The sequence below is a fragment of the Apium graveolens genome, chromosome 2 (assembly GCF_009905375.1).
Source record: "Apium graveolens cultivar Ventura chromosome 2, ASM990537v1, whole genome shotgun sequence".
Lineage (NCBI taxonomy): Eukaryota > Viridiplantae > Streptophyta > Magnoliopsida > Apiales > Apiaceae > Apium > Apium graveolens.
Window position 1 is genome coordinate 266,070,061 of NC_133648.1, and position 22,282 is coordinate 266,092,342.

A 22,282-nucleotide genomic window follows, 5' to 3' on the forward strand; every position below is an offset into this window, starting at 1 on the left:
AGGCAACGTTCGTTGTTGGTTCGCTAACGTTTGCTGCTGTTGGTTAGCAGCCCGCAAGAGGGGAAGTGGACTGCTGGACTTGGTAGTTTTTAGTTTCTATTATAAATTAGTTTTTACTTGAGTAGGATCTTATATTAATTTATTGATTAATGATTTAATGATAGTTCGGAGAATGGGAGCTATTTTAATTGTTTTGTCAAATACTACCGATAAGAGCATATTTAATCATGCTCCTATTTACTGTGAAAAGTCCTATATTTTAGACCTAACAAGTTTCTTTAAAACGCCCTGTGAAACCAACTCACATTATTTGAAGATTTGATAAAGTTTTTTATGAATTATTATATTATCAAAATATTTAAAATTTTAAAATCAACTCACATTTGAAGTTTTGATAAAGTTTTTTGAACTAATGACCCGTAATTTTCTTGTGATTTTTAGGTGAGCTATCTAGTGAACTGGATTAAGTGTTATCTTTTCGGACATTAAAGTCTTATTAACTAAGTGCCAGGAGCCGCCGTAGAAGATTAACTTTCTTGAATGAAAAAAACTTTCTTCTCCTCTTGGTAATACATTTCAAGGCTATTTATGAACGAATAAGTCATTCTTGACAAAAAAAAATGCCCTATAAAACCCGAGGAAGTATTAGTTTTTTATATGTTTTTTGGGAATTCAATAAAAGTCACGGCCTGAATTGTTGTACATTTCCAGATGAATATCTAATAAAAGCCTGATCATAAGAGCTTCCACTTTTCTTTGAATAAAAACTGGACAACTAGTAATTTAAATGTATTAACATATCTACTTCTAAAACGAAAATTGTCTTTACAATACAGAATTTACAGGTACATAAAAATATTTTAGTGTTTGAAAGTCATTTTTCATATGAATAAAAATAGAGTTTAAAAGAAGAGGGCAAAATGGGTGTTGTAAATTAACCAATACTAATAACTGGCAAATAACTCAACTAACTGAACCAGATGTTACAGAAGTATTACAAGCCAGAAGAAAGCATAAACTATTACCTGACGGAACACCTATTAAGCTTCTGGAGAGGGACTGATACTGATTGTAAAAAAAATATTTAAACAAAAATAAATTGAAAATCCAAATCCTCAGAAAATTTATAATGGACACTGATAATGACCTCAACCTATGAATAAATTATAGTAAGGTAATCGAGATTGTAAACGTACCCTGAAGTTTACTATCCTAGAGTGCCCAAGCAACTAGGCTTTTTTGTTGGGTTCAAAAACATACTTGAGTAATGATTCTTTGATTGATAACAACTCAGGGAACTCTGCCTTCAACTTGGATCCATCCATCTCATTATTGCTTCGAGCTGCCACAATCACCTTGGCTTGCTCTTCCAGCGTGAAGTTTGCCCATTTAAAAGACGGGTCAATGTATTTTTTGTACATCTCCAGAATTTCGTTATGGCTTACAACTCCAGGATTGGTAAAGTTCCATATGCCTCTAAGGTTCCGCTTAGCCATCTCGATCGAGATAGGTAGTAGCTCATCCAAGACTGTCATACTGTTAGGAATATTGACTACTTTATTGTAACGACTAATCTTTGTGATGAAGTTGCGTGGGTTGCTGAGGTCAGATGATATGGGCATACGAACTCTGAGTGTGCAGACATTGTCATATTCTTTCAATAGTTCTTCGACCTGTTTATGACGTTGAGCACATTAGTCTATATATTTTACATCATGTATACAAACAAAATTGCATAATAATCTAGCAAACTTACCATGGCTTTCGTCTTCGAATAAAATGATCCATGAAAATTGGGCGTGTCCTCTTCTTTGAATCCAATGCCAGAACCTTCTGGATGTGCAGCATCGTACTCGAATATGCATCCAGTAGCAAAATTAATCATCAGAATCCCTTGCTCCCTGCATATATCTGCTAAATTCAGTGTGCCAGTAACATTCGTACGAATTGTTTCAGTTTTGTGTGATTCACACCAATCAACATTGGGTCTACCGGTCAGACCAGCAGCATTAAAAACATGTGTGGGCTTAACTATCTGGAGATCAGACAATAGCTGTGATCGACTTTCTAGACGCCCCCTTCCATATTCATACTGGATTCCTTGTTCATCACATAATTTTCCAAGCAGACCACCAATCCAACCAGTCCTACCATAGATCAAAAACTTAATGGCTGCTTTCTGAGGGATGATGCCTTTGGGGTTTGTAGAAGATGCCTGTGATGCAGCAGATTTATTTACAAAACTAGAAGATTCAGATCCATCAAAGTGTTTCTCGTTTCCACCAGGCATCATCAGCATTCTTGGATGAGGAAGCAACGCTCCAGATACATCTCCCCACCAATCAGGGTTACTAGTATACCAATCCATGGTCTTTTTCAGCCCTTCTTCCCATGTAGTGCGCTCAGCCCAGCCCAAGTTTTTCAACTTCTGGTCGTCTAGGAAATACCTCTGATCATTGAATGGCCTGTTCTCCACATACTTGATGTTGGTTTCAGGATCCATGGAAAAAAGTTTACAGATGTCTTGTGCAACATCAGTAACTCTCCTCTCCTTCTTTGTCCCGATATTGTAAACATGTCCAACTTCTCCCTTGTGAAGGACAACCTCAAATGCCTCGGCGACATCCTCACAATAGAGATAACTCCTCACATTGGCGCCATCACCATGAATAGGAAGTTGCATTCCTCTCATGGCTAAAAGGATGAACTTTGGAATTAACTTTTCAGGAAACTGATTAGGACCATATACATTATTTCCTCGGGTTGTTATAACAGGTAGGCCATATGACCTTCCATAAGCCATAACAAGCATTTCTGCCCCAGCTTTTGTGGCCGAATATGGATTAGTAGGGAGGAGTTGTGAAGCTTCATGATTACCCACAATAGCATCCTCATCTGTCTCCCCATAGACCTCATCTGTACTTACATGGATGAACCTTCTGATTTGTCCGGTCACTTTGCACGCCTCTAAAAGCACGTGAGTGCCATAAATATTGTTCTTGGTAAACTCAAAGCTGTTACCAAAGGAATTATCAACGTGGGTCTGGGCAGCAAAGTGCATAATAGTATCAATGGACTCGGTAATGAGCAGGTAGTTGACAAGATCAGCGCTGCCGATATCACCCTTGACGAATTTGAAGTTTGGAGCTGACCGAGAGGGATTAAGATTCTTCAGATTTGAACAGTAATCAAGCTTATCAAGCACAACGATCTTGTAATCAGGGTAGCTCCGAACAAGACGATTGGCGACATGAGATGCAATAAAGCCAGCAGCTCCAGTTATAAGGATATTCTTAGGGGTATAACTAGTCATATCGAACCAATTTCTAGCATACAAGAAACATTTAAAAAAATCAGATCCAATCCCAATCAGGTAGCTCCAAAAGAAAATAACTCAAATAACAACTTACAGTGAAACCAAATAAACAAACAGAATGGATCTTAAACATAATCATCAGGAAGTAGGTTATGTAGATCAAGAAATAAAATGGCCTATAATCATCTCAAATGCAGAGAATAAATCATTACCTATATAATTATATGTATGCAAGTGACAAGCAAGTAACAGACGGCGCAAAAACACCTATCAAAATCGCAAAACCTAGCCTTCTTAACACATAAACCGATAAACCTATAAAAGAATGGGAAGGTTGCTTGATCTGAGTCAGCTCTAGAACCAATCACATTCAGATTTACGCTAAACTAAAAAACAAATGCAAATCATGTCATCACCAATAAAAAATATTTCGATATACACGCGGGAAACGAGCATCAATATACGCGCAAAAGAATGAACCTAAACATAAATTTCTTAATCCTATCTACAAAATACTGCTAAAGACAAAGAAAAAGCATAATTTCCTGAATTTGGGTCATTTTTAAGAGGGATCACAATCAGATCCGCCATAATAAAACAACAATCAAGAACCTGAAACTCTTAGATCCAACACAAAATCCAAAACCAACAATGACCCATCACTCAATTTTTATCAAAAAACAAAACCCACGTATCATTATGCATATAATCAAAGATCCAGATCAAAACAAGCAAATTCAGTCATAAATCAAACTGCAACAAATAAATAAAAATAAACAGCATTATAAAAATAATAATTAACTTAAATTGAAAATCATAATATAAAAGAGATATAGAGAAAACTCACAAAGAATGATAGTTTGAAATGAAGGGAAGACCACACAGAGACTTGTTGAATGATGGTTCGTATATGTAAAGAAATGAGAATTATACGTATAGGAAATTGTATGTATATATATGTAGGTGGGGGTGTGTTAATTCTTCTTAATTGGTATGGGATGTATAGAGTGGGAAAGAGATAGATAGATGTGGAAAGTGGAATATACGAAGAAGGGTAGGCAGTAACGTAGGAATATTGGATGCTGCTATGTAAGGAAATAAACAGGGGAGAGAGATAGTTAAGGATAGCCAACAGGTAAATCAAGCAGGTAGTAATAATTTCATGATACCATCATTTTTTTCATTTATTTTAGGACGATTATTTTCATTAATTTTAGCCCACCATAAACATGATTATTATTAAGTAAAAGAATTAATAGTATTATAAATCTAGGCCATACTTTGTAAGTTTTAGAATAATACTACGTACTCGAAGATAAGTTTTTAAAAATGCGGACAAATAGCGCGTCTTTTTATTTTTTGGACTCATAGATAAGTGGTAAAAAAATAATAGTATTCTGACAATCAAGTCTTCTCAAATAATTTTAGAATTAAAATATATCTATGAATTTGTTTTATTTTTTTTTAAAATTTAAAAAATATAGCCAAGCTAAGATTAATATTTGACGCTTTAAAAATATAAATAATTTCTAATGTACCGTGTGCACCCAATAAATTAGAGTATAAAAATGTAAGATTTACGGAATAAACCGCATAAGCATGCACAGGCAACAAACAGGCTGTAAACATAAAGCGCGACATGTACGGGTTGTATGCATTGTCGGAGATGCGTCGGTGACTTCTTTATTCCCAATCACACTTTTATTGTGTTGCGCGCTTTTCATTGCCATATATTCTTATTTTAGTTTCCAGATTTGGCTTTTAAGAAAATGAATCCAGATTTAACATGAACAAATTTTTCAAATTCTTTAATTAAATTACAGTTGATAATTATGGAGATAACCTAGTTTCTCCAATGTTATCCATGTCCTAATGAATATTCTCCTGTTCTAACTACTGTCCACATTAAACTTTTACTAAAAATTAAATGCAGAGCAAATAAACTAAACCAAATAAAACATACCCTCATAGAGTAGGGTAAGATGTACGCGGTCTGTCTTCGTCTCATTCAAAAGAATGAAGATGTTGTTTTCCGAAAGACCCCCGATTTATGTGTATGCATGTGCACAATATTTAAAAAGTGTAACAATTTGAAATAAACTAAAGTTTGATAGCATAATATAAATATAAATTCAGACAAACCTTAGAGTATGACGTTGTTCACATAGGACTTACCAAATTCAAATGCATTTTTCTCTTGGCCACGAAATTATTTTACTACCCGTCGACGATGAACTAAAATTGCAAAATAATTCACCAACCACACCCGTTTTTTTTCCCTTTTTATCATTCTAACTTTTAATAATATCCTCCAAAATGCCTTTGTTGTAGAGATCATCATATTTCTTCACGAACTGTGCCATTTCTCTTTATGAGTTCTTGCCAGGCAGTTTTTTGTGAGTATGTATAGATTATTTATGTGTATCTATTGGGATAGTGGAGTCGGGTAATGAAACTATGGGTCACCAGTGAGACAATAATTTTATGCCCCCGGAATACCAAATACTCTTCTCCTGGATTCCAGATCTTATTGACAGAGAAATCATATGTATGCAAATTCACGTCCTCTTAATCTCTCTTTGTAAGTAAAACGGTAGTAGATCTGAGTAGACTATGATTGAAGTTATTGGGCAGGGCAAATTTTGTAACCGTCGCAGAGAAAAACACAGAAGATACAAGAATGATTATGTTCATCATTTTTTAGTGTAAATTTGAGTCTATGTGAAATAGATGGGATTTAAATGCAGAGCAAATCTTAAATTAATTTGAATCTGTAATTTTTTCATATAAAATAACTTTTAAAATTTATGATAATCTTGTATAAAATTTACAAAAAGAATTACTCAATAATCTCTACTTTTTCCAGGATTGGTTGTTTGTGGATACAACGGGAGAAAAGTAAAAATTTCACCAGTTTATGGATATTTCGACAAGAAGAAATAATTGACAATGGTCAAGTGCTTGCAATAGTTAACACATGGTCGAGAGACGGCTTCAGATGTAACTTCAAAAATCTAACCATAATAGACGTAATTTGTTGGAGATCAATTAATTATTTAGCTCATCGTGTCATGTGGCCGTAAAGACAATGGTTTGATATCATCATTTGCTTTATTAAAAATAAAAATTTAAGGGGATGTTTGTTGGGGGTAAATAACAAAAAAAGGGAAACAATTCGACTTATTTTCTTTATTGGTCTTTGTTTTATAAAAATATTCATTACCTTTCCCCATTTTCAGTTTTAGATTTATCCACTTTTTCTCGATCCTCATTATTCACCTCCTATTAGGTATTTTCTTTCCTTTTTCCTATTTTTTTCATTTTCAACTACAATTTATATATTAAGTCACAAAAGAATAAATTAATATGTAAATAAATTACATTGTTATAAATGTACATATTTATTTGATTTTTTTTAATTGTGTAATGCCATAAAAATAAGATAAAAAATAATCATGTAAATTTTCATTCCGCTTCCGGATCTGAACCAAAATGGTAATATAATTCGATATCATTCATTTCCTTTCTGGTCGTTTCCCTTTTTAAATTTCACTTAGTTTCTCTGTTACGAATTGATCATTTCTAGTCATTTCCCTTTTTTATTTCATTCCGTTTTTTTGTTACGAACCGAACGCCTCTTCAGCACGAGACCAGAAAAATTAAGAATGGAAGTGATAGTATAAAATATCAAGAAGGAGGAATGGTGTAAATTGTAGTAATTTAAATGGGTGTTTGTTGAGGTTATTTAAAAAAGTAAAAGTAAACAAGAGACCTTTTGTTTATAGAAAGTTCATTTATTTATGGATTCGATTTTCGTTCACCCTAAAAAAATTTAAGGCAGATATTGTGCAAGACATGTCTATACAATAGAAAGACTGAGTCAAATTGATAGCCCTAGTTGTTTGATAATCAACTTTGTATTTTTTATTGTATTACTTGAGTCTGTAAAATGGTAAGAAGATTAGACTGGAGTATTTTTCTGTAAACAATTCAAATCTAAGGAATAAATTCTGGAAGAAGATCAAGTTAGATCATTGTTGTGTAAGACATGCATGTACTATAACAAGACTAAGTCAATTTAACAGCCCTAAGAATTAGTTGTATGATAATCTAAGTTTGCATTTTGTATTGTATTATTTGAGTCTGTAAAAGTGTCAAAGATTAGACTGAAGTATTTTTCTGTGAACAGTCTCAAGCCTAAGAATAAACTCTGGAAGAAAATCAAGAAGATCATGCCTCAGAGAAATTGTGAAGAAACTTGGAGTTGAATAAATCTGTTTTAGGAAAAATATTCTAAGTCAAGATATGTACAAGTCACAGATCAAGTCATATAGAGAAGTTATCTGAGAACTCCAGAATGACTTATCGAGAAGTCAACAATGACTTATCGAGAAGTCAAGAATAACTTATCGAAAAGTCTCAGAGATATCGACAAGCCAAATGAAGATATGAAGATTGGAGATATCAACAAGTCATTCCTGCATTCGAGGACTCGGAGATATCGATAAGTCAAATTGAAGATATGAAGATTGGAGATATCGACAAGTCAATTTTCTGATTAGAGATCTCAGAGATATCGACAAGTCAAAATGCCTATCGAGAACTCAGAGATATCGACAAATCGATTATACATGCAGAGATTTGGACACCTCGACAAGTCCAGTTCATATTCGAGAACTCAGAGTCCTCGACAAGTCAAAATACTTATAGAAAATTAAGAGATCTCGATAAGCCATTATACTTATCGAGATGTCAGTTCTTTATAGTTCAAACTGGAGATCTCGATATAAACCTCAAAGTACAGAATGCCATTATATTCCATGAAATCTTAATATTTAACCATACAGAGTCCATACCTACCGTATCGAATTCTTCTAAGGAGGTAACATAATCACCATTCATGATTCATGAAGAACACTCCTGAACTTGACGTACATATGACATGAAGCAGATAAAATTGCAGAAGATTTTCAATAAAAGCAACAATAGCAGGTTAATACCATTATTAACCATATGTCTTTATTGGGAGACATGAAGCTCAAAGGTTTATTTAGTCCTTTCGTAACATGGTCCTGACTTATCTCAAGATAGGACCTTCTAAGATAGATAACCCGCTCACGGTGATTACATGAATTAAATCTTTACTAAACTACTATTACGGTTGAGTATCACACAATCATCAGAAGGAATGTCAATATTTCACACCATAATACAAGCTTTGTGGCTTTAACCATCATCACTGTATTCCTCTGGCACGAGCGCCAATAATTGCTCTTTTACACTTAGAGTGTCGGCCACCTCATTGGCCTTTCCTGATAGTAACAGTTCCTTATAATCAATATCTTTTGAATGATCTCCGACTAAATTTTCTACCTCATTTCCAATCACTGCTTGTGTGGAAATGCTCTTCAGTAAGCTTTGGTGAGAAAGAAAAAAAAAGTATCACCATTTTTCCATACGTTATTGCCTCGGTCTTTAGAGGCTAACTTTGTCACGACTGACTCTCGATCATACTTAGGACGTCTTTTACCTTAGGTCCTAATTTCCTTAAATAATTTCGACCTTTACTGGTTTGATCCATACTTTCTCATGGTTTAACACGTGCCCCACTTGGCATTATTACTATTTCATCATATTTCCTTTACCAAAGTTTTTATTTGTAAAAACTTAAATATCACCACTCTTTTTGTAACTTCTCCAAGGTTATTCTTAAATCATTCCTCTTGTACTCCCTGGGTACATGGCTTATCAAGATACCAGTTACTAATACTAGAACCATTATTTATATAGTTCTAAAAAACTTTCTCCACTAATCTTTAAAGATTGTTGTTACTTTAATTCTTCCCAATTCATACTTCGATACTCATAATGTCCTTATTAATGGTGAAATGCCAACCTTATGCATTCCCCTAGGTTCATATTAAGTTATCGGGTATATATCCTTAATTCCACCTTTAAAAAGGTACTTGCATCCGTCCATGGATGAATCAAGTCATATATCCTTGATAGATTATCTTATTCAATCATTCCCACCTCGATAGTCTATACCAAATTTCACAATAGCATCCTTATTCAAGTTGAGGTCAATCCATATGGCCTCCAAAAGATAACAATGGTTATCCACTTTTCTTTCCTGATTTGGCAATGATAACAGGGATGTTCTGAAAGATATTGGTCATCTTCAAGGTGAACTTTTTAATTCTAACTATTCATTTATCTCCATTATTAATCTCAACTGTCATCTTAATGTTGGGATATCTTTTATACATGGCGTCTCCCTTTCTGGGTATCAAGTCACCGGTCTTACATACACTTCACATTCTTGAAGGTCACTTCCTTCATCCCATTTTCCTAATATCTTGTTATCCTGTCTCCTCATTCCATCCGTGTTTCTTTATTAATCCATCGGTCTATCTCAAAGTTTCATCGAATACTCTCAACTTAAAGGGGATTAATTATACGTATCGCTTACGCCTTCAAACCTTGACTTTATCTCATGATCAGTCATCATCACGCTGATGATGACACACTTCTCTATATTTATTGCTAGGGTTTCCTAGGGTTTCACATACCTAACTCCCTTATTGCTTCTCAACTCTATTTCCTTTATATCCCTTTATACTCCTTTCCCTTTCAGTCTTTTATTTTCGTTTCTATTACATCCATTTCATGAACCAACACAACATAAGCATTTATTTCAAACATCCCGTCATTCTGGATTCGTGTCCTTTAGACGCACCTTGATGACTTTCACAACCTAGATTTAAGATTCATCATACTTGTCCGCCTCTGGCCTGGTTTTAAAACTTCTACACTATCTCTCTATCTTCCTTAGCCTTCCACCAGCAGGTGGCTTCTCTCTTAGGAAAGTAAGTGGCAAAAATAGTCTTTTGCGCTTCGTCAATCATTTAGAATCTCAAATGATTCCTCTATTTCCTTTAGCGGGGCTCTTTCCTTGACTGGTTCAACTTGTTCTTTGGAACTCTGAGAGCTTAGCGACTTAAAGGTCCTGCAAGAATTTCCCACTGCATTATTTCCTCAGGGTGGTGGTTGGGGGTAAAAGTATAAGTTTTGTTTAGGCAGGTCCATGAATTTCCCCATAGGATCTCCCTATCTTGCTCGACTTCTATTTTATCAGTATGAAATATTTCATCCTTCTCCCATAATCGGGGTTATCTTATACGTTAAAATCCTTGTTTTCCACTTCATTATGTTATGGGTTCCCTCTTTCTTGATGGCGACCTCCCTGACTATCATATTCAGGGTTTACCCTAAATCTTATTCCTCGAACCATGGCTTTCATCTTAAGATCCCTTCCTTAAGCTTTTAAACATTTGGAACCCAAATTCTGTAGAAATCCCTCATTATTCCCTTATCATCTTTCTCGGTATTAATCTCTTCTCTATTCATTGGCTCTCTTCCTTTATTCATCACTTTTTCTAGGCACAATATGATCTTTTCCAATAATTCAGGCTGCATTACAATCTCAAATAGCTTTTCAGTACCGGCTCCGGTTACCTTCACTTCTATTTCCATTTTCTCGAAATCTCTTATCAACTCTTCCGAAGACATTATCATCTTGAGTCTCTCCTTTCTACTAAGGGCGTCAGCCACCACATTGGCTTTCCCTGGATGATAAAAATCTCATAATTGCAATCCTTTATTAGCTCTAACCATCTCCTCTGGCGCATGTTGAGCTCTATCTGCGTGAAAATGTACTAGAGCTCTTATGGTTTGTGTAAATCTCGCAATTCTCTCCATACAAGTAGTGCCTCCAATCGTTAGGGAAAAACTATTGCCACGAGCCCAAGCTCATGGGTGGGATATCGAATTTCATATTCCCTAAATTGTCTTGACGTGTACGCGATTATCTTTCCACGCTGTATAAGAACGAACCCTAATTCCTTGTGCGAAACATCACTACAAATCACAAAATCTCTTTTTTCCATCCGGCAACGCCAATATAGGGGTCGTCACCAATCTTTTCTTTAGTTCTTGGAAGTTGTTCTCACGTTTCTCTGTCCATTCGAACTTCTCAGTCTTACGAGTAAGCCGCGTTAAAGGGGTTGTTATCTTTACAAACTTGAACAAACCTATGGTAGTAACCGGCCAATCCTACCTCCGGTAGTCGCCTTAACTACGGTCATCAATTCCTCAGCGGTCCTTTCTTCATTCTTATCAGGATCCTCCGCGAGATCCTCCTCAGCAACAATCCCTTCTAGGACAACATCCTCAACCGCTACATCCTCAATGTGAACATCATTTGGTCCCTCATTAGGGTGCTCCATTGAATCCACAATCTGATACCCAATATGTAGTAAAACATCATCATGTTGTTGCTCTTAAACTTCAGGGTTCGGTGCCCCACTACCTTATATGATGACGATCTATGTACTCTCATGATATTTATAAGGGTTCCCGTAAGGGTTTTAACTGTCAGTACTACGTTAGGTAGTCCGACTATAAACTTGGCAAGAGTTTTTATTATCTTAGTGAACTTATTATTTTAACGTCGCATCATCTCTGAGGTTTATAACGCTTGGCTCTGATACCATTTCTGTAACACCCCCAAATCCGGGGTCGGAGATCTGGGTTGTCATGAGTTCCATTTCCCTTAATAACACTTAATCTTAATAAACAACCAACTACTGCGTACTGTGATCCCATAATATACACACACCACAAGTTACAATCTCAGAGATGAATACCAAAAATAACACAAGTCATTTTATTCCACAATTATAAGCCATTACACCTCAAAAGGATTTCTGAATAAATTTATATTTTCTTTGCCATTATTACAGTTCATAAATATACATAAGTCTGATACATTAACAGTTGAAAACCTAGCCTATTGGTAGTTCCTACCTCAGCTACAGCTACATCAACGCCTACAGGAAACTGCGGAACATTTCCTATCCGCTCGTGAATTGGGAGCTTGGTCATATTCATCTTGTCTAGCTGTTGTTATGTGATGAAAGAATAAAGCAAGGGTGAGCAACAAGCCCACCATAATAACATGTATAGAAATTAACAATATATGAGCCTTCTCATAGTACTCATGAAAATCTTGGTCAAGCAAACAAGAACCAAGTTGATATCTTAACGCGACGAAGTCACAAAATATTCAGTATATATATATATATACTTTTCAAAATCTTTGAAATTCTCTGTCATGCATAATATACACAGAGTTCCAGTTTATAATTGTATAAAAATATCGTTGCAAGGTGATCTCATATATATAACCTTGTCTCAACGTTTTTCTGAAAATCTTTATCATGCATAAGATAACCATTTACTAGATATAAGTTGAAAAGATGAAGTTACAAGATACTCCAATATACTTATATCTTTTCCGAATACTACTTGAACTACCACCATTCAAGGTATAATCAGTTTCAAAAGTTCATCATATATCATTGAAGTTACAAGGTAAGACTTGTATATAACTCATTTTCACAAATACTCTTGAGGGCTTTTATCAGCTCAAGGAAACTCAAATCTTAGATCGTTAACAAAATATGAAGTTACTAGATACTTCAATTGATGGAAACATCATTTTGAAAACTCACTGATATTTCCCAGGCGATGCCTGTTAATGGATTAAACTCATTCCAAGAATTTTACTTCCCGAGTGTTGGGTAAGTAATCAAAAACTCTTTTATCAATCAGCAACCTCGTTGCGAATATAAAAACATATCACGGAGCCGGATCCCTCGGATTTTTTTAGCGAGTATTCGAGTCCCCTTCGAAAGGAAGATCTTAAATTTGAAAATAAATTTTGGGATCCGCTCTAACCTTTAAAATTATTTTGAAGACTCAAAAATATTTTTGAAAGCATCTGGAATAAGGATGATTTCATAGAATAAATCAATCTAAGATAATCAAAAGATATCTGAATATTATGTTATAAATAATATTCCAATGATGAATACCTTTTATCAAAGCAAATGAAGTAAAAGTTTTGAAAATAACTTTCTGAAAATATTTAAGGTAATCATGATTGACGATATCAATCCTTTCTCGAATACTTGGCGAATAACGAAACATTATTCTTTAAGAAAATAATGAATATTATTTAATAAAATAAGTGGAGTCATAAGTTCTCGAATGAATATTCAAACTAATATTCATTAAATAAAATAAGCGGAGTCATAAGTCCTTGAATAAATATTCAGACTAATATACATTAAATAAAATAAGCGGAGTCATAAGTCCTCGAATGAATATTCAGACTAATATTCATTAAATAAAATAAGTGGAGTCATAAGTCCTCAAATGAATATTCAGACTAATATTCATTAAATAATAGAAATAAAATAAGTTTCATAAGTAGAAACTCTATTCAAATAATTAAACTAGTCTTTGATCGTAATAGAAATCTTAAATGAATATTCAAAAAAGTAATATTCACTTATATTATAAAACCATCGAATAAAAATTATTCGATTAATAGTTTTGAAAACTATTTATATATATATATATATATATTATACTCGGAAACATCGCCTCCCGGTTTAGAAAAATGTTCATCCCTGGGTCCCCTATACTAAGGGTATACACAAGTACTGCTTATCTCTATCATAGGTATTATGCAGTTTATAATCAATTGAATCAACAATGAGATATCAAGATTATGAAACAGGCATGCATATATATATCATATTGACATGATCCAATATATCGCAAGACTTGCTAATAACAACCATGCACTTATCTCAAGATAATGCATCAATATATTTACATTACAACAACAGTATAACGGGTAAAAAACTTTCCTGAGTGCTCCGGGGTAGACTTAAGCTTAGAGTGGGTCATGTAACCTATGAACAACAACATAAGCCGGAATTAAACCACGGTCGCTTAAGAAACTAGACTTTATCCACTTAGACCCTAACGTTCGCTTTTGCGCTTAACGATTTACATAAGTCGCTCGAGTACCCTCGGCTCCACCATTTTTATAAAATTAACCATTAAACATTGTAAGACGACTCTTATGCGAGTACTTTACCAACTGCCTAGTCCACCTTACATAATTGTTTCGTGTTTCGATTAGTCATTTAAAGGTCTCAATTATGGTCTCAAAGTTACTCGAGTTTTCGGGGTTCGCTCGCGAAACGCCATTACTTAAAACGGTCATTTCTTATCGCTCGTTACTCGGATTTAGGCGAACGACATATCAAAACGATGCTTGTAACATGAACTGTCTAAACATGGAAAAGGTCAGAATCTTACAGTGAGTTCACGGGTCCTAAATTTAAGCACAGAAACAGTTAAGGAAAATTGGGCATTATGACGGTTAGAACTTAGCAATTTTCAATATTTTTACCACTCCAAATCAATCCCTTCCAACTGCAATCCATCCACAACTTCAAGATTCAAACCTAGGCTACTTATCTTAGCCAAAAAAAGCTCAAGATCCTCAATCCAATTCAATATTATACCATCTCCATAATCAACTAATCTACTTAACAATCAAAGTTCAATTCAAACTTAATAATTCAAACAACTACTCATCCATACAAACCATCCAAAAATTCAAGCAAACAAACTTAGTACTTAAAGGTCCAGAAGTTTTATACCTTTATTTGTGAGGGGAAAGTTTCTAGGAAGCCTTAAAACCTTGATTAATCCTTATACAAGCTTGGATCTCACAAACAATCAAGAAAACACAAAGTTAGGTTTTGAAGTTTCTAAAAGTACGGTTGAAAGAACTGTAAAAATGAGGGTCTTACCATGCTTATTTGGACGAGACTTGTGAATACGAGTTGTAGGCCATCTCAATAACTTTCCAAAGAGCTATAGAACATAATATTTGAGTGAGTATTGAAGGAGATATGGCAGTTTGAAGTTGCTGCTCTGGTTTTGGCCGAGAGCAAGGGAATAAATGAAGAAATGAAAATGCTTCTTGTTTGTCTTGGAAAATGAAATGAATTGCTTGGTTAGTTTAACCTAGATTTAATTAACCAATGTTCCAATACTTAGCCATTATTCAATATTAGCTAAATATCTTTTAACCATGCTTGCATCATCAAGCCTATGTCATCCTTTTTAACACATGTCTCTTCCTTGTGGTGTGATGACATCACCATCCACTTACTCCTTTGATTAAATCTAAATTACTTGGATAATGACCTCTTATCTATTATAAGGTTCGCTTAACTTTTGTCCTCGTTTTTCGTGTGAGGGATCATATTCGGGATCTTATTATTTGGGTTCCCTAAACCTTTTCCAATATTTTATATTCCTTTAATGATCCTCTCTTATAATCCTTGAATTTAAATCATTTTAATCATGTTACATTATACTCAATTCTTTCGGTATCTGATGGATTTTCGGAAAAAATCAAAGTGTTCGAATTTGAATTCTGACGACCTTTACATACACTCATTTACTTTATGGAATACTAATACGATCTCAGAATTTCCATAATAGTATTCCTATATAGTGTTGTCTGATAATTTTCCCTAATCAGCATAGTCAAGAAAAGTTATTATTCATCAGGGTTTCAAAAATTTCAGAAAATTGGGGTTATTACAAAGTCAATCAGGAGCATATAAATAAATAAAAGGAGACGAATTGAACAACAAGGAACAAGGAGAGAACTCTGGAAATCAAAAGCACACAAGACGGCTAAGAAGAAGAAAATTTAATTCTATAGCGTTCTTTTGTATTCTTCTAATTAGGTGATACTTTGGATGCTTGTTTCAGATTTATTTTCTAAACCTTAATACTTTAATATTCTCTTGTAGTATTCAGAACCTTTATACTATCATATTTTCATTGGAACCCATGATGATGAGCCATTCGATTATGACTAATCGTTATCGTGGGATTCTAACGGATTTATTTATGGAGTTTAGTAGTTTATTTCTTAAAGTTTTCAACGTGTGATGAATTATTGATTTCCTAGTATGGTTGTGCTTAGTCTTCTTGGATGCATAGCTAACATCTAAGTTGTATTGTTAATCTCTATTGATTGCGAAAGTGGATATAGGGGTTTAGAACTTGCCATGCTAGCATAGGTTTATGGATGTTTTAACATGCATAATTTGTAGTGTAATTTTAACCATCTTATGTTGCCCTATGTAATCTCAGTAGATAACTTTCTCTTAAACCGTTATGTTTTTAAATCTTATAGACATATAGGGTTTAAGCATAATTGGTGTCTGCCTAGCTTCTCTCTGAACTGTGGATGCTGAGTTGTAGGGTACACGTATATTAAAAGATAGTGTGTATTAATTTCGTGTTGTCTGATTAGTTATCATAACCATCACATACTATGATTAAAGGCATTAACTCTGAACGAAGTATTTAATGAATTTAGAATCCCATGTTTAATTTTATATAAGTAACTTGATTATAATCTCATAGTTACTTGATTCTAGCATAATTACTTTTAGATAATCAAACTCAATTTGATACTTGTCTTAGCAGTGAATCATAATCATACATTGTTGCATAAGTGCACATTCTGAATTAACCCAATCTCTGTGGGAATGAACTTAACTTAATCTTATACTACTTATGACCGTGTATGCTTGCGTATTTTTGTGCGAACAAGTTTTTGGCGCAGCTGCCGGGAATCAGTGTTAAATTTAGTTTATTTACTTATCATCAGTGGTCGTTAAAGTTCACTAACTAAGATTATTTTTCTTACAAGGTTTACTTTGTTTGTGTGTTTCAGGTATTCGATCGAGCGTGTATGCGAACACATTCTCAATATCGTAATGACAAACTAGAAGAAGTAGAAAAGGAAGTAATCATTGCAATGGGAGAACCAAAAGCATAAACGAAAGCATTGAAGGATTACTCTCAACCGAAAATCAATGACATTCAGCCTAGCATTGTCAGACCAGCCATTGCAGCTAATGCCTTTGAAATCAAGCCTGGCACGATTCAAATGGTACAGAATTTAGTCCAGTTTGGGGATGCTCCCACGGAAGATCCCAATATGCACATTAGGGATTCCATCAAGATTTGTGACACATTTAAGTTTAATGGTGTTTCGGAAGATGCTGTGAAACTGAGACTTTTCCCATTTTTTCTGAGGGATAAAGCTAAGAGCTGGTTGCACTCTCTACCAGCTGGTTCTATTGGGACATGGGAGGATCTTGCTCAGAAATTTCTTACTAAATTCTTCCCTCTGGCAAAAACAACTGCAAGCAGGAATGCTCTTACTCAATTTGCACAACAATTGGAAGAATCTTTATGTGAAGCTTGGGAGCGCTACGAGGAGTTACTTAGAAAGTGTCCTCATCATGGAATGCCTAACTGGATGGTAATCAATTGCTTCTATAATGGTTTGGGAGCACAGTCAAGACCCATGCTCGATACAACATCAGGTGGAGCCTTATTGGATAAGAGCTATGAGGAAGCTTATAAGCTAATTAAAATGATGGCTGCTAATGAATATGAAAACCCAACTCAGAGACTACCACAAGGCAAGGTAGCGAGAATTCTGGAGGTGGATACAGCTACGGCTATAGCTCCTCGGCTAAAGGTGTTGACTATGAAAGTGGATTCTCTGTCTAATTATGGAGTTCATCATATAGCAAGTGTTTGTGAGCTTTGTGCAGGTGCATATAAGACGGATCAATGTGCTATATCTAGTGAGTCGGCACAGTTTGTGAGCAATTTTTAGAGACCACAACAACCAGTTCTTGCCACTTATCATCCTAACAACATAAACCATCCTAATTTCAGCTGGAGTAATAATCAGAATGGTATGAAACATCCATAACATCCTTATCAGCAGTTCGGAGCCAATCCATTCAACCCTCCTGGTTTTCAACAACAGTATGCACCAAGGTAACAATTTCAGCCACCGGTAATAAAACAACAATCTCATGAAGGTGCCGGTCAATCTGCTAATGAAAAATCTGAATTGGAGGAATTGAGGCTAATATGTAAAAGCCTAGCGGTTTCGATCAAAACTTTAGAGAGTCAAATAGGACAAATTGCTAATGCGCTACTGAATCGACCACAAGGAACTCTTCCTAGTGATACAGAAGCTAACCCAAGCAAGAGGGAAGTTAAAGAACAGTTGAAAGTAATCACTTTGAGGTCTGGAAAGGTCGCTAACCATCAAAATTCAGAATCTGAAATTTTCGGTAGAAGCCAAGCGCGCCTGCGCCCTATCCAAGCACGCCCGTGCCTGCCCCTGTACCAGAAATTGTAATTGTTGATGATTCAGCTGATCAGAAAGATGGCGAAGCGGAAACAAAGAAAAATTATGTTGAACACTCTATTCCTGAGCAGAATACAGGAGACAAATAGGTATATTCGCCTCCTCCATATCCTAAAAGAATTCAAGAGCAGAAGTTCGACAAGCAATTTGCAAAGTTTCTGGAGGTTTTCCAGAAATTACATATTAACATACCTTTTGCGGAAGCTCTAGAGCAGATGCCGAGCTATGCTAAGTTCATGAAGGGTATTCTATCTTAGAAGTTAAAGCATGAGAAGTTAGAAACCGTTGCTCTAACGGAGGAGTGTAGTGCGGTGCTGCAATAGAAACTGCCTCCTAAACTTAAAAATTTAAGAAGCTTCACGATACCATTCACCATTGGCGAGTTATCTTTTGACAAGTATTTGTGTGACTCGGGAGCTAGCATCAATCTGATGCCATTATCTTTCTTCAGGAAACTTGGTCTTCCTGATCCAAAACCTACAAAAATGTCCTTACAAATGGCTGATCGATCCATCACTTATCCGCGAGGTATAGTGGATGATGTCTTGGTTAAGGTGGATAAACTCATCTTTCCTGCTGATTTTGTCATCCTAGATTTTGAGGAGGATAAGAAGATTCCTATTATCTTGGGAATACCATTCTTAGCTACAGGCCGAACTTTGGTCGATGTGCAAAAGGGAGTGCTTACAATGAGGGTTCAAGATCGGGATATCACTTTTAATGTCTTCAACTCAATGAAATTCCCCACAGATGAAGATGAGTGCTATAAAGTAGAGCTAGTCGATTCTGTAGTGAATTCTGAGCTTGATCAACTGCTAAGGTCAGATACTTTAGAGAAATCCTTAACAGGGGAATCCGATAGTGAAGATGAAGAAGGAGCAAATCAACTTCAGTTTTTGAATGCATCTCCGTGGAAGAGGAAGCTGGATTTTCCATTCGAGTCTCTTGGATTAGCAGAGCTGAAAAATTGTCAGGAGCGTCTTAAACCATCTATTGAAGAAGCTCCCACACTTGAGCTCAAACCACTTCCTGATCACTTGAGGTATGCTTTTTTAGGTGATGCATCTACTTTACCTGTTATTATTGCATCTGACCTTTCAGGTAGTGATGAAGACAAACTCTTGCGAATTCTAAGAGAGTTTAAATCAGCAATCAGGTGGACTATAGTACATATCAAGGGAATCAGCCCTTCCCATGTATGCATAAAATTCTACTTGGGGAAGGAAGTAAACCTACCATTGAACATCAGAGAAGACTCAATCCTAGCATGAAAGAGGTGGTGAAGAAAGAAATTCTTACATGGCTGGATGCAGGGATCATCTATCCTATTTCAGACAGTTCATGGGTGAGCCCGGTGCAGTGTTTGCCCAAGAAAGGAGGCATTACAGTTGTAGCTAATGAGAAGAATGAGCTCATCCCTACTCGGACAGTCACAGGGTGGAGAGTATGAATGGATTATCGGAAGCTGAATAAAGCCACCAGGAAGGATCATTTTCCGCTTCCATTCATCGACCAAATGCTTGACAGGTTGGCTGATCATGAGTAATATTGCCTTCTGGATGGGTACTCAGGCTATAATTAGATTTGCATTGCCCCAGAAGATCAAGGAAAGACCATTTTTACTTGTCCTTTTGGCACTTTCCCTTTCCGTCGAGTTTCTTTCGGACTCTGTGGAACACCTGCTACTTTTCAGAGATGCATGATGGCCATATTCTCTGACATGATTGGTGTAACGACTGGGAAATTATGCTTGTATTATATCGTAATAAAGATAAATTATGTTTTTATTATGTCATTTATGTGTAATTAAGTATAAAACCCTAACTGCTATGTGCTACGTGTATTCAGTATCGTCAGGGTATTTTTCGGGTATTTATCAGATATTTTATTTGGTGTTAAAAGCTTCGGTATCAAAAGTTATACAACCCGAACTATGTTTTAATAACTAATATTTCAAATAAAATAATTGGCCTTAGTTTTCCTAGAACGGCTTGTACCATTGCCTTATTCTGAACATCTAGATATTTTATAAATTTTCTTGTTTCGCGAAAAATGACTTTTCCGGGCCCCATTGGGTGTTAAAACCCCACAAAATCACATTTTCATTTTTATAAAATTATGGGACTTTCAATTATACTATTTCTTTGCATTTTTGAACTACTCATAATTTTTGAGAATTTTTGATATATATATTGTATATATTAAATATTTAAAAATTAAAACTAATACTCAAAATTTATAAAATTAGGGTCCAATTAATTTTAATAGATGTATAATTAGGGCCTTAATTTTAATTAGGAGTATTATTTTACCTACTATAAATAGCCTAATTTTTATTTAATTATTTATAATTAAAAATTAAAAATCAGTAAATACTCTGAATTTCGGGTCAGGATTTTCAGGTCGGGTTGAACAATCAAGCCGTGATTTTGAGTTGATTTCTGCATCAAATCGATTGATGTGAGTATCAAAATTCATCCTCTTGATCTGTTCTTTTGATTTCTGATATCAATTTCAAGTTTTGATTCGTTATTTTTTAATTTTAGTTTCTAGCGTTTATACCCGAATTTGGACTTTTTGATTTTAGGGTTATTAGGATGATTTGATGGTATTCATATCCTTATATGATGATTATTGATCGATTCATGGTATTTAATTGAACAAACAATTCCTGAATAGTAAAGTTCGATTATTAGGGTTTATGTCAATTTTTGAATTATACGTTTTTGATTTTGAGAAAGCTGAGGTATATAGAGTGTTAGGGGTTTGATTGTAGAGTTCATAAGCTTTGATTTGAACTATAGAACGTGAAGTTTCATGTACAGAATCGTTAGATTGATGTTTGGCCGGAGTTTTGGTCGATTTCGCCGGAGATGGTGATACAGAGATGATTCTGGTCAGTTTTGGCCGGAGTTGGATGGCTGGAGTGATTTGGAATTGAAACCCTGTTAGATATATTTGATAATGTCATGGCTAATATGTTTTATGTTTAGATTTCAGATCTTATTTGAACAGAACAAATCAGTACTTAACTGATCAGTACTTATACTGGAAGTCAGAACTTAAGGTACTGGAAGTCAGAACTTAAGGGATATCAGTACTTATGTTATCAGGAGATAGATATCAGAACTTAAGTGCTGAAGGACGATCAGATAAGGACAGTAGCTGATTAAAGTTAAGAAGATCAAGATAAACATAAGAAGAGATATGCATGAAGAAGGAATTCTGTGAAGAATGGAATACTTGGAATAGAAGATATCTGATTGATATATTTTAGGAAGCAGAATTATATTCCATATCAATTAGCGAATATCTTGTAACTGTGTAGTATATAAACACAGAAATAGAGTTTACATTAGAGGTGTTATCATTATCGAGAATATTATTTATTATAACTCTAGAAGCTCTCGTGATATTTTGTTCATCACTGAGAGATAACAGTTCCAGATTGTAACAGAGTTTATTGTTTAAATAAAGTTTGTTTTCTGTTACATAAGTTCTTGAAGTTTGATTTGATTGTAATAAACACTGTATTCACCCCCTCTACAGTGAAAGTGTGACCTAACAAGTGGTATCAGAGCTATCTGTTAACACACATACAGTTAAAGATCCAAACACAATCATGTCTGACACAGAAACTCCAACTAAGCCTACCAAAACTGAGGAATCATCAAAGATATCAACTCAGAGTCGATATGAGACTATCAGAGTTCCCATATTGAGACCATCTGAATATCCCATATGGAAGGTAAGGATGACCATGTTTCTGGAAG

At 35.0% G+C, this 22,282-nt stretch overlaps 1 protein-coding gene and 1 non-coding gene across 2 annotated transcripts; both read right to left on the minus strand.

Annotated features, from left to right (window-relative positions):
• Window positions 1–914: 914 nt before the first annotated feature.
• On the minus strand, window positions 915–4,394 carry LOC141708447 (trifunctional UDP-glucose 4,6-dehydratase/UDP-4-keto-6-deoxy-D-glucose 3,5-epimerase/UDP-4-keto-L-rhamnose-reductase RHM1). The gene is made up of 3 exons (XM_074512090.1): window positions 4,164–4,394; window positions 1,757–3,326; window positions 915–1,673 (listed from the first exon to the last, which is right to left on the minus strand). Exons 2-3 carry the CDS (start codon window positions 3,311–3,313, stop codon window positions 1,230–1,232), a joined length of 2,001 nt encoding a protein of 666 aa, XP_074368191.1. The 5' UTR covers window positions 3,314–3,326; window positions 4,164–4,394; the 3' UTR covers window positions 915–1,229.
• Window positions 4,395–17,480: 13,086 nt separating this feature from the next.
• LOC141710216 (small nucleolar RNA R71) lies at window positions 17,481–17,587 on the minus strand. The gene has a single exon (XR_012570748.1). It is a non-coding gene; the product is annotated as a small nucleolar RNA R71 (small nucleolar RNA).
• Window positions 17,588–22,282: the final 4,695 nt, after the last annotated feature.

What these genes read in the sequence shown, in the direction of transcription:
- LOC141708447 (XM_074512090.1), bottom strand. Translation starts at nt 3,313, where the DNA reads ATGACTAGTTATACCCCTAAGAATATCCTTATAACTGGAGCTGCTGGC. An exon ending in ATTCGAAGACGAAAGCCATG is followed by an intron (nt 1,674 to 1,756) that starts GTAAGTTTGCTA and finishes CGTCATAAACAG; the next exon opens with GTCGAAGAACTATTGAAAGA.